A 12,284-nucleotide genomic window follows, 5' to 3' on the forward strand; every position below is an offset into this window, starting at 1 on the left:
GTTTCATTAACCTTTGATTTTATTTTACTTTCAGTTTCATTTACTGGAAATGAAAAGGCAAAACACGGTGAAGGCAGCCTTATTTTTCGTTACATGGACAGAAAAACGGGTTGTCTGCAGTGAACTTGTTTGAGTTTTTCTTCCATCGTGGAGTACAGGTAAAGTCATTATGTTATTTTGTGAGTCTAATATATTTTCCATTTTATATTTCAGTGATTCTTGAGAGTCAGAACAAAACAGGTTTTGATTTTATTTTATTTTTTAAGCATTTTATATTCACGAGAGCTGTATATCTTCGTAGAGTGAGGTCCTAGCGGTACCGTAGATTGTATAGCGCATAGAATAAGTGACCAGATGTCCCTATTTACCCGGGACAGTCTGAGTTTTGAGCCCTGTGTCCCCTGTCCCAGCTGATTTGTACAAAACCAGTGATTTGTCCCAGTTTTATACAAGAAATGTCCCAGGTGTCCCTGTTTTGAACCAATATGTTCCCTGCTAACAGTAAAAAGAGGCATAAATTGTCATTTATCTAGGTAAAATACAAAAATACGTTAGTTATGAATTGGTCAAGTGCAGAACAATTCTCCACCCATTATGCACTCGTTTCACATTTTTATATTTACCAACCACCACAAACCAGTTTTTGATTTTGAAAATCTGGTCACCTTAACAGAACTATAATAAAATGTTATTATAGATCCAAGGTATAACATCGCGAGCTTCTTTTGAGTGGCGCTTGAAGGCTTTGGGTGACGTCACACTGACTTAGTCCACTTTTTACAGTCTTTAAGTTTCATAATATCTCAATTTCCTTAAAAAAAATAAAAATAAAATAAATAAATAAAAAATATTTAATTTTATAACATAGGGGAGACTGGGGCATGTTGTCACACTGCCTTTTTTCTCAAAAACTGTCGTGTTCAGTTTCTGAGACAGAGATAGGAATAAAGAAAGTGTGATAACATGCCCCTGTCTCCCCTACATTTCTGGAAATAATTAACACAGACAGGAATTCCTTTTACTACTTAAACCACATAGACTCAATCTCAAAATTCAAGTTTCTTTACAAATTGACAAAAACTCCCTCCAAACTCCCTTGCATGGATCTGACGAAGTTGACAAAAACCTGACTGAGTTGACAAAATGTGTGAATACTGGTGACAACTGATCAAATATGTCCAACCTCCAAACTCACTAGAAGAGGAACGTCCACTCTGCCTCCTCCCTCGACCCCTCCTCTCTTATCTGCATCCACCCTCCTCTGCTTCTCCAATGCTCCTCCAGTGTTTCCATTCCCTCTCATCTAGGGATGGGCATTCGATGAAATTTTCTTAATCGATCGTCGGAAGAATTAACGATCAATTATCGATTAATCATTAACGTTTTTATATTAAAATGATCATCATTATTATTACTATCTGCACTACTAATCTGCATAAATAAATTCAACTTTACGACATATAAACCGTAACGACTCTAGAGCCACATCAATCCGTTTGAGATTATAATGTGTTTAATTCAGTTTTGCGCAACTCTCACAGAAACGAAACTTAAAACCGCATCGCTAATTTGCATAAACTAAGCAAAGATAAAACTACAGCTCTTGTGTCGCTGATGCGGTCAATTTCTGTCGGATTAAAAGACATGATTCAGTGGAATACAGGTTTGTGTGACCAGATTTGCGTTTGTCAAAACCAGGACACCGTACGGGAGGTGGGAGGTGGGGACTCGTCATCGACATTGCGCGACTCTCACCTGGTAAAACTTTTTCCCACTGGACACCGAAACATATGTGCTGCTTTGTAACCTGTGCACATGGACTCACACTTGTCCCGAACGCAACAGAAAGCGTGGAATTTCTTGTACAAATCATCGTTAAATACGCATTTGTGCTTCGGCACGCTGCAGGCTGACCTACTGTTTCTGTTTGCTCGCTCCTTCTGAGTGCAGAGAGACACATGTACAGACCCCTGTTTGGTCACGCTATGCACAGCAACCTACATTCGGTTTATCGATTAAAATTAACGTAATCGATGAAATTCTTAATGATCAATTATCGATTAATCGATTAATCATGCCCATCCCTACTCTCATCTGATACATTTTTGTCAACTCTGTCACACATTTTCACTTGACTTTATAATTTCTGCAATTTTGGCTGTATTAAAGTGTATTGTATCAAACTTAAACTGTGAAATGGTAATTTAACCGATTTTTAAGCACATTTAAAGGCTACAGGTGGTTTTGTCAATTCCGTCAGCAAAGTGTAAGTTCTGTCAGATTCATGTCTGACAGAGGTCAAATGCAGATTTTTCCCTTATAAAACATAGATGGCACACTGTAGCTAGTGCATTTTTATTCCATGTGTTAGCTGCCATGATGGCATCACTCAAGGCTTAGACTCACAACAGAACTGTTTAAATAAATGTGTAAGAATGTACTGATGGAGTTGACACTTTACAGCTGTGACAGCAGGAATTTTAACACCGTTTGCCTTAAATATGAAAAAGGGTAAAAGTGCCCAAGCTGTGTGTGTGAGTAAGAATATCAAATAGGACCCTCGGGGACTTAGATAATTGTATTAGTGCCTGATTTAATTAGGTTTTTGAAAATGACTGCCGGAGTTGACAAAAAGATGGGACAGTACTTGAAAAATATTTTCAGAACATTTTACATTATGCATTATTTTGACTACTTAAAGACTTTTAATTAAATTTAATCAAAATTTATTCACACAAATAGAGTCTGTAGTAGTTTAAATGTTTTTTGAGCAGTTGAAATCTCTAAACCCTGATAGAGACAAAAAGTTACAGTAACTTCAAAATTTTCTTTTACATTTACGTCAAAAATAATTTCAAATAAATAGCTCCAGTATACCCAGCTTCTTTAGATTTAACTTCGTAATTATGCCAATTATGAGATTTTGAACATATTTTTCTACAAACTGCTGTGTTTCTGGGAGGACCTGTTTTATATTTAAACATAGAAATAAGAGTCAGATTTCACTTTAAACCTATAGGCCTAAACATCTTTGGTGTTTTCTGAGTTTCAGTAATGGCGGGCAGATTTTTATGGGCCTTGGTGACACTGCTTTGACCAAAGGGACACCATTCACCGGCACGATGGAGGAGCAGCAGGGGGCTCTCGGTCCAGCCATCAACTGTGTGAGCACGCGCAGTGACCGCTCCATGGCACACCTAATCGCATTTCAAAAACAGTAGGGAAGCCTTTTGTTGAAGATTTTTCTCTTGATTGAACAATCTAATAAAGCCCAGTGGTTGGTTGTACATGTGATATGGTATTTTTAATGTATCGAAATTGTTTTGTAGCATAGTATTTTTGAGTAGGAATCCAGGAAGAGTAGTTGCCAATTTGGTGACAGCTAAAGAGGATCCAAATAAATAAACAATAAACAATATAGGCCAAAGTTTGTAATGAATAAAGATGCAGTCATGTTCTGTGTTTCCCCAGGCCCACATCCTCAGATCCAGGAGGTGTGTCCAAAGATTTGAACCAGGATCTGGACTCAGTGAATGAAAGGTATGAGTGTAAATTCTTATTTTAAACTTTATAGTCAATGCCAATATCATGTTCACCAAGTTGCTGTGCTTCTTGTTTTATTCTGCAGGATCCAACAAGGGGCACTCACCTCTGAAGAAAGCTGCGTCTCTCTAAGGAGTGACTGGTCCATGGAGCATCGAAATGATTTCAAATCTAACACGCAGTCACTTGAGGTCAGGTCTGACATCGGTTTAAATCAGACAAAAAGGTGATGATAATATATGTTGCTGTCAGCACAAAATTTACCCATAGGACCAATGGTGTTTCATTTTCCCATTTGTGGCACAGCCTTTCAAAGCCTCGAATGTCTTCTTTGGGCAGTGACCAGCACAGATCAGAATTCAGTCATCACAAATCACACAGTCATATCATGAAGGTGGGTATTTTGAAAACAATTAATGGATTTACAGCTCTGAATTTGCTAGAAGATATGTTAAGGTATGTCTAAGCTTATATATTTAGTGATATTAATTGTGGTCTGAACTTTGCAGGAGCTCAAAGTGACTATTGAAGCATTTTTGGAGAGTGAACTGAATCATTTAGACAGGATTCTAAGTGAAGAGATGTACACTGACCCAGAGGAGAGCATGAGTAAAGATGAGGATGAGGACACAAAGAGCAGCAGAGAGGCAGTGCTTCACCTGTCCACACACTTCCTTCGAAAAATGAACCAGAACAACCTGGCACAGTGTCTGCTCAGTCGTAAGTGGGGGGCTCTCTTCTGGGGAATGATACCTACAGTGAAACAACAGGTTGGGTTCATGTATCATTACCCCATTGTAGGATTCTTATAGATTAAATTTGAACTGGAGGCTGGCAGTTCTGGTTCAGTGGTCAGATGGCAGATTTGTTGGTCTGGTTCATGGTTAATATCTCTGTAATTACTTTGCCTATCCTCATGAATCCAAAACTGGTATAGAGTTCAACATCTTCTTTGTTAGCATTATAAACAAAAGCCTCACACAGGGGTCCGCTGTGTGGGTCCACTTTTGAGAGAGAAGTTGTTACCTGTTGTAGATAACAGTTTTGTGTCAAATCTGTATTATATTCAAATGATTTTACATATTATGTCCTAAGATATTTTTGCACATTTGTGACAGAATTTATTCTGTTTTATTTTCTAAGGGACTAAAGCTGTGAAATGCATATCAAAACTGAAATCCAAACTGAAGAGGACATACAAGTCTGTCTTTGAGGGGGTCAGTAAAGCCGGACACCAAACTGACCTCAGTCAGATCTACACAGACCTATGGATCACAGAGGGCAACAATGCGGGCGTCGACATTGAACATGAGGTTCACCAGATACAAACTGACGCTCGCAAACACCGGTACAAGACTGTAAAATGTCAGGAAATGTTTGGGAATTCTCCCTGTGGAGGCCAGTTGGTGAGGACAATGCTGACGAAAGGAGTGGCAGGCATAGGTAAAACCTTGTGTGTCCAGAAGGTGGTGCTAGATTGGGCTGAATCCAAAGCCCACCACAATATCCGCTTCATGCTCCCATTCAGCTTCAGAGAGCTCAATGTGCTCAAAGACAGGAGCTTCAGCCTTGTGGGATTTGTTCACCACTTCTTTGTAGAGATTAAAGAAGCTGAAGTCTGCAGCTTTGATGACATTAGAGTTGTATTCATATTTGATGGTTTAGACGAGTCCAGACTTAAACTGAACTTTGAAAACTGTCAAAGCCTGACAGACATTACAGAGTCTGCCCCCCTGGATGTCCTGTTGGTGAACCTCATCAGGGGAAAGCTCCTCCCTGTCGCTCAACTGTGGATAACCACACGCCCCGCTGCAGCCAATCAGATCCCGGCTGAGTGCATCTCCATGGTGACAGAGGTGCGAGGGTTTACTGACCCACAGAAAGAACAGTACTTCCGGAAGAGATTTGAAGATGAACAAGCCACAGTCATCATTAACCACATGAAGACAAACCGCAGCCTTCACAACATGTGCTACATTCCAATTTTCTGCTGGATCCTCTTCACTGTCCTGAAGCACGTGATGGAGGCAGGAGCCATGAGCCAACTGCCCCATACCCTCACTCAGATGTACATCCACCTGCTGGTGGTCCACACCAAAGTGAAGGGCCGTAAGTATGATGGGCGCTCTGAGATGGACTCTCCCTGGACTCCAGAGACCAAGAAGATGGTACAATCTCTGGGAAAACTGGCCTTTGAGCAGCTGCAGAGAGGAAATCTAATCTTCTATGAGTCTGACCTGAGCCAGTGTGGACTAGACGCTGCAGCGGCCTCAGTGTGCTCTGGAGTGTTCACTCAGGTATTTAGAGAAGAGCAAGGACTGTACCAGGAGAAGGTCTACTGCTTCATACATCTGAGTGTCCAGGAGTTTCTGGCTGCTCTTTATGTCCATCTGACCTTCTTCAATTCTCAATTCAATCTTCTGTCTGAAGCTCCTTCCGCAAAGCTCAAGCTGAAGCCAGTGAATGACAGAGGGGCTGAGAAGGCCTTCTATCGCAGTGCTGTGGACACCGCCCTGCAGAGTTTCACTTTCGATGGCATCTACAAGTGGAAAAAAGCGATCCATGGTTTGGGATCACTTTGATCTAATTCCACCTAACAAGGTAACCTATTTTCTTATTTACAGCATTCTATTTATGTTGCGCTTTACATATAATTTTAAATTATTATTGTTGTTGTTAGGTACGGTGTATGCTCTGCACACAAGTATTGTCTTACTCTAGCAATATCATCGATACCTGCGTGCCAATGGTTAAATTTGTCCACTAGAGGTCAGTGTTTCTCTAGAGGCCTCAGACACGTCGAACCATTTGAGACAATATTGCGACTGAGGTGTCAATACTTCACGAGGCTCCATTCGCCCATCACTAGTTATAATGACTTAGAAAAACTAAAATTCTCCTTGAGGAAAATGTCAGAAGGTTGAGTTAAGATTATGTTTGTTGTGATTGGGTCTTCTATAGGCTCTCGGGCTGCTTGCTCACAGAGAAAGGCTTTGGTCTTTTGGGAGGTGCACTGGACAGCTGTCAGCTTAGAGAGTTGGATCTGAGGTACAACCATCCTGGAGACTCAGGGATACACATGCTGTCTGCAGCACGGGAGCAGCCTGCCTGCAGCCTCACCACTCTCAGGTAAACACTGAGTGGCCATTTTTTATTATCTCTGGGCCAAGAAAAAAAAAACATGATAAAAATGATTGACTATCCCTAATTTCCAGGACAGAGCATGGTGGATTGTATCGGCTGAGTCCAGGGCCAAAAAAGTGTAAGTATGCTGTTAATGCATGTGTTAGCTGCCAGTCTGATAACTGTGCCTGTTTGTACAGATGCCTGTGAACTCACAATGGACCTGAACACAGCACACAGAGGGCTCCAGTGCTTTGAGAACAACTGTGTTATAGATGGTGATGTCCCTGACCAAGAGGGGGCAGACAGCTTTGAATTCTGGCACCAGGTTATGTGCAGTGAGGGTCTGATGGGGCGCTGTTACTGGGAGGTAAAATGGAGAGGCCTGGTGTCTATAGCCGTTACTTATAGAGGGATCCAGAAGAAAGGAAAAACTTGTGCCAGTAAGCTTGGGGGCAACTGCCTCTCCTGGGCTTTGGACTGCTCCCACTGGTATTACTCAGCCTGGCATAATAATATTATGGAGAAAAGGGTCCCAAGTAGCCATAGATGGAGTAGGTACCATGAAGGTGCTGAGTGCACAGTGGTGGTGTACTTGGACTGGGAGGAGGGGGTCTTGTCCTTCTTTAGGGTGCTGCCTAGTGGTCTTGAGCTGATCCACACTTTCCACACTGCATTTAATGAACCCCTGATCCCCGCCTTCCGACTCCGCTCTGAATACACTCTAGACACCTGCAACTCTGTGACTGTGTGTCCAGTGCAGACCTAAGCCAAGAGGGACTAAAACAAAAGCTTTTTTGGACATTGAATAAATTTCTTGTACCTGTGTTGATATTCTAACTGCTGTAACCCAACAGTATGTTTTGTAATCTGATGCACAAAGCTGAGATGTGCCATATACTGTGCCATATATCAACTTCTTTATTTACAATTATCAGTTAGTCAGTGCAACTAGATCTATGGAACTAAATCAAACTATCAGTGATTGCTTCTAATATACTTTTGTATTTTTGTATAATGGTAACTGAGCCTATAACAGGCCTATAACATGTAAAACAATTTTATTTTACAAGACAGTTAGATCATTTTGAGTGTTTTCTATAGACTCAATGCTGTTGGTGCCTCTTCTTGAACATGGTGGTAATACTCTGTGACAGAAGCTGCTAGCATGTACTGAAAATTCCTCTAAACCTGTTTGTTATTATTATATTTAATGTTATTATTTATCGTTTGACAATGTTTGCAAGAATATTACAGCCTAAATATAATATAATAATACATATGAGCTTGGTACATGACTCACCCATTCATGTTGGGTTTCCATACTTCACGGGGACATAGCCAAAGATGTTAATGTCTTCTTATATCACGGGGGACATCTTTTATTTATTTCAAGTAAATTAAAGAGCACAAGTAGTAGCCTAAGTATGCCTATACATGTATCCAGTACACTTAATGTACAATTAACATTTTTCTTTTTTCGTATTTAAAATTCACCCAATCACGTTAGCTTAACACTAATTCATTTCCAGGGGACTGATCCTGATCTTAACTATAGGCTACTATAGGCCTTCGCCTAGCCTAAGCCTAACCTAAAACTTTAACCGAAATAGACCTATACTTAACCATGTCGTTGTTCTAATATTAAAATGTAGTTCTGGTCCCTTCAAACCAAGGTCTCTATGAAGTAACTGGATTTCGGTCCCCACATTGTGATAAACACCCACTCACACACAGCAGCTTGGGCAAAGTTTTTTCACTCGCTTTTATTTTGAAACAGCCACATTCCGGAAGTGTCCGCAGTCTGGGCGAAAACGATCGACCCAGATGTGTTTTCCCCGAAAGTTTCAAATGTTAGTTTGTATGGCTTATTCGGATTATATTGGGCTAAATGCCAATTCTGTATGTCCGTGAATTTAGAGAAAAGGGAGGGCAAACAAAGAGAGATCTGCGCCGAGGCTGCGGTGTGGAGCCGCTGTTGTCTTCACGTGAGTCTGGATAAGGATTTGTTTAGTGAGTAACGTTTTCCACTTTGGCTACACGGTCTTATTTAGGTTTCATGGAGTCGGTCTTTAATTACATGGATAGTTATAGTGTCATCTGTTGCGAGTTGGTAGGCCTACGCGATAATGAAATACATGGGCTAATAGTGTAGGATTAGTGGTAGGTTTGGCTTATTTGTTTTAATGCTTTTAGGTTATATTTGAACTGGCACCTAAGGCCTATGGGCAAGGGCTTATTTTATAACAGATAATCTACACATACGCGTATTCCTTTTCTTAATCATCCCTCTTCAATTCATGAATTTGTTGTCTTACCCCCTCTGCTGGCAACAGTGGCGAGTGGGGTATTTTGAAAGGAGAATTAGCTGCACAGCTAAAAGAGGGGGATTGGTACTGGCAAGAAGTCTAGATGCTAATAATTGAATGTGATTTTTAAAGGAACAGACAAAGTGTAGGTTAATCATCATCCAGCCGTGTTGAATCTTAATGTTGACATCTGTTTAGAATGAGACTACCTGAGAGAAATGAAGAAATGTTCTTATTTCTTTCATATCAGTTGAGAGATGAATGTGTCTTTGTCCCATATGCAGGTCATCTGTGAGGACATGAGGATATGACGATGGGGCAAGCCTCTCTGGGACATTGGCCCTGAGGCATTTCACCATGCACATAGCCTCAGTGGGCATCAACAAATTGTGTTTTTGCCTCGCCCTGGCTTTGAGTGGGTTGCTGTTTCTTCTACCCTGCCTGCAGCCCCCAGCCCGACCACTGGTTCTACCCCAGCCAAAAGCCCAGGTCAGGCCTGCTCCAAATGGTACTCACAGAAGCCTCAGCGACACACCAGCTCTGGTCCCTTTGAGGAGGAAAAGTATAGGAGCTCCCTCTACTGGCCACATCAAACATGAACTGCTGGATATAGAGGATGTTTTTATTGCTGTGAAAACCACAAGAAAATACCATAAATCCAGACTGGAACTTCTAATCGAGACCTGGGTTTCCCACGCCAAGCGGCAGGTGAGCACAATTCATCTTTTTAGGCTATTGGCCTATGTAATTAGAAATATCCCAGTTTCGGGATAATTGATTTAAAAAGTCAAACCTGACAAGGTGCTTTATCTTGTCATCTCATAATGTACAACATCATAATTTTTCTCTGCTCATGTCTCCAATATTCTTCTTTACACTACACACTACATACTGTTGTGTTTCCAAAAATTACGCAGTTCAGAACAAATTTAAGAAACATTAAAGTGTCTTTTCTCTCAGCCATTGAATAATTTTCCTGTAATTCATGAGCATTTTACAATTTATGAAATATTACTATGTATTTATTTACAGAATTACAAAGGATTTGTAATTCTGTAAATCAATACTTACAATCATAAGTAAATCATTACTTACAAATTAATTTGTAAGTAAAAAGCTGGAATAAATGCATGTCTCTTTACACAAAGCAGTTAATTGTGTCATATTTCAGACATACATCTTCACTGATGGGGAGGATAAGGATCTGCAGTTGAGGACAGGTAATAAGCAGTGAGGTGATTGCACTGTTAAACGTATGAAGGCATGTTTAAAATGCAAATGAAGTAAAATTTTATTATGTATGATAGTTTTTTTTAATTAATATGCTCTTTTCTTTGGCAGGAGCTAATCTGATCAACACAAATTGCTCAGCAGCTCACACTCGACAGGCTCTATGCTGCAAGATGTCGGTGGAGTATGACAAGTTCATTGAGTCACAGAAAAAGTGAGTACACAGCACCCCCTTTAGTCCCCAGTGGGTCAATATAAAACGCTGTGTTTATGCAGGTGGTTCTGCCATGTGGATGATGACAACTATGTACTGCTGCCCAGTCTACTGCTGCTGCTGTCCTCCTATCACCACAGTCAGGACGTGTACCTGGGCCGACCCAGCCTGGACCACCCCATTGAGGCCTCCGAGAGGGTCAAAAGCAATGGCTTGGTCAGTCTGTTCACTTCTTAAGTGACAAAAGCCTTATTACAGAATCAGATTTTGCCCCCATTATAGCTATGATGGCAGACTTTATTACTTTAGTCATTTATATACTACAACCACACTTCAATCACTTAGAGTACAATTATTATATTGTGCAACCAGAAGTTATTATAACTACAGATTTTCTCTACTCCTGTAGATGTCTGTGCAGTTTTGGTTTGCCACAGGAGGAGCAGGCTTCTGCATCAGTCGTGGTCTGGCTTTGAAGATGAGCCCTTGGGCCAGGTGGGTCAGGTAGTCTCTCAGTAACACTACAATCTATTTTTATTCCTAGCTAATACCGAACCATTGCCAATCCACAATCAAAATTCCATATGTAGGACCAGGGGTTTGGGTACTTTTCTTATTATACTATATTACTACTTGACTGAATTGGCAAAGAAATATATTTTGTTAGTAAAAAACTAAAGATACATGTTGATATCTTGTTATTTCAGTTTAGGGAACTTCATCAGCACTGCAGAGAAAATTCGTCTGCCGGATGACTGCACAATTGGCTACATCATTGAGGCTTTGTTGGAGGTGAAACTGACCCACACTCCACTGTTTCATTCTCATCTGGAGAACCTGCGGAAGCTGCCTCCAGAAACTGTCCTGGAGCAGGTACATACAACAAAATTACTTAGCAAAAAGTAATCCAAGACCATAAGCCTTGACTTGACTGAATTTGTAATTGTTTGTTTTTCAAAACTGGTTATTCCAGTCAAGTATGCAGCATTCCCCAAAAGTTCCAATTGTACTGTATATAGAAGGCTATAGCATCATTAGTAGTGATAGTAATTACTTGTAGTAAACTGCCCTGAGCCTGATTTTGTTTTGCCCAGGTCACCCTCAGCTATGGAGGCTTTGAGAACAGAAGAAATGTGGTCAGTGTTGCTGGAAGGTTTTCACTTGCAGAAGACCCAACACGGTAAATATTTACATGGTTTTAATTGTAGAGAAAATTGTGTTTGAAAAAATGTTTGTTGAATAACCTACTGTGTCCTATCTCCAGGTTTAAGACAGTTCATTGTCTGCTGTACCCAGATACTGACTGGTGTCCAAATGTTAAACTTGAACCTGGTCACTGAACTACTCTTTGCACTGAGCCTCCTTAAAACCAAAGAATGGTCTGAAAATGGTGATGCAAAATTGTATCTGGCTGACAGTAGTAAAGGGGAAAATCCTAATCATGTCAGTGCCAAGTATCTTGTAAGTGCAATAGGGTGTACTATGTAGGCTGTTGCCATCTGACCTCTGCTCAGCTGTTTGACCTGAGGAGGCTTTGCCATAAACACTACTTATATTTGTCATGTCCACATTGGTAATTGTCATCTCTTGATATCACTTTGTTCATCAGTGGGGTTTTTCCCCATGTTTGCACTGTATGTGTGTGTGTTATGAGCAGACCCCCACAAAAAAGATGGCTCCAAGAGCAGAGGGACTTCTTAAGTGTTATTATCCCCAGTGTTGTGGAGAGACGCTTCAAATATTATGTAGTTCACTGCTGGTCGGTGGATTGACTGATTTTTCTTGTATTATTCTATGATGCGTTTTTGAAAATAAAGCTTTTAGCTCAGTCAGAAATGTAGTTCTTTTGTGTGTGTTTGGAAGGG

General features: G+C 40.6%; 1 protein-coding gene across 7 annotated transcripts; it reads left to right on the forward strand.

Moving 5' to 3' along the window:
* Nucleotide 1: 1 nt before the first annotated feature.
* Nucleotides 2–12,259, forward strand: rfng (RFNG O-fucosylpeptide 3-beta-N-acetylglucosaminyltransferase). Of its 7 annotated transcripts, none has more exons than XM_020918318.2 (12): nucleotides 6,228–6,312; nucleotides 6,505–6,672; nucleotides 6,759–6,805; nucleotides 6,867–8,679; nucleotides 9,260–9,683; nucleotides 10,147–10,195; nucleotides 10,317–10,419; nucleotides 10,482–10,635; nucleotides 10,829–10,914; nucleotides 11,127–11,292; nucleotides 11,514–11,599; nucleotides 11,684–12,259. In XM_020918318.2, exons 5-12 carry the CDS (start codon nucleotides 9,333–9,335, stop codon nucleotides 11,757–11,759), a joined length of 1,071 nt encoding a protein of 356 aa, XP_020773977.2. In that variant the 5' UTR covers nucleotides 6,228–6,312; nucleotides 6,505–6,672; nucleotides 6,759–6,805; nucleotides 6,867–8,679; nucleotides 9,260–9,332; the 3' UTR covers nucleotides 11,760–12,259. The 7 variants fall into 7 exon arrangements, 3 of the variants coding, with proteins under 3 accessions (XP_055006366.1, XP_020773977.2, XP_020773978.2); XM_020918319.2 differs by having other exon boundaries at nucleotides 6,867–8,654; XR_008631756.1 differs by lacking the exons at nucleotides 6,228–6,312; nucleotides 9,260–9,683; nucleotides 10,147–10,195; ... (4 more) ...; nucleotides 11,514–11,599; nucleotides 11,684–12,259 and adding exons at nucleotides 2–158; nucleotides 3,053–3,217; nucleotides 3,472–3,540; ... (2 more) ...; nucleotides 4,053–4,263; nucleotides 4,687–6,144 and having other exon boundaries at nucleotides 6,867–7,946.
* The last annotated feature ends 25 nt before the right edge of the window (nucleotides 12,260–12,284 follow it).

This window comes from Boleophthalmus pectinirostris, unplaced genomic scaffold (assembly GCF_026225935.1).
Source record: "Boleophthalmus pectinirostris isolate CB_2022bp ecotype Guang Dong unplaced genomic scaffold, ASM2622593v1 HiC_scaffold_14, whole genome shotgun sequence".
Lineage (NCBI taxonomy): Eukaryota > Metazoa > Chordata > Actinopteri > Gobiiformes > Gobiidae > Boleophthalmus > Boleophthalmus pectinirostris.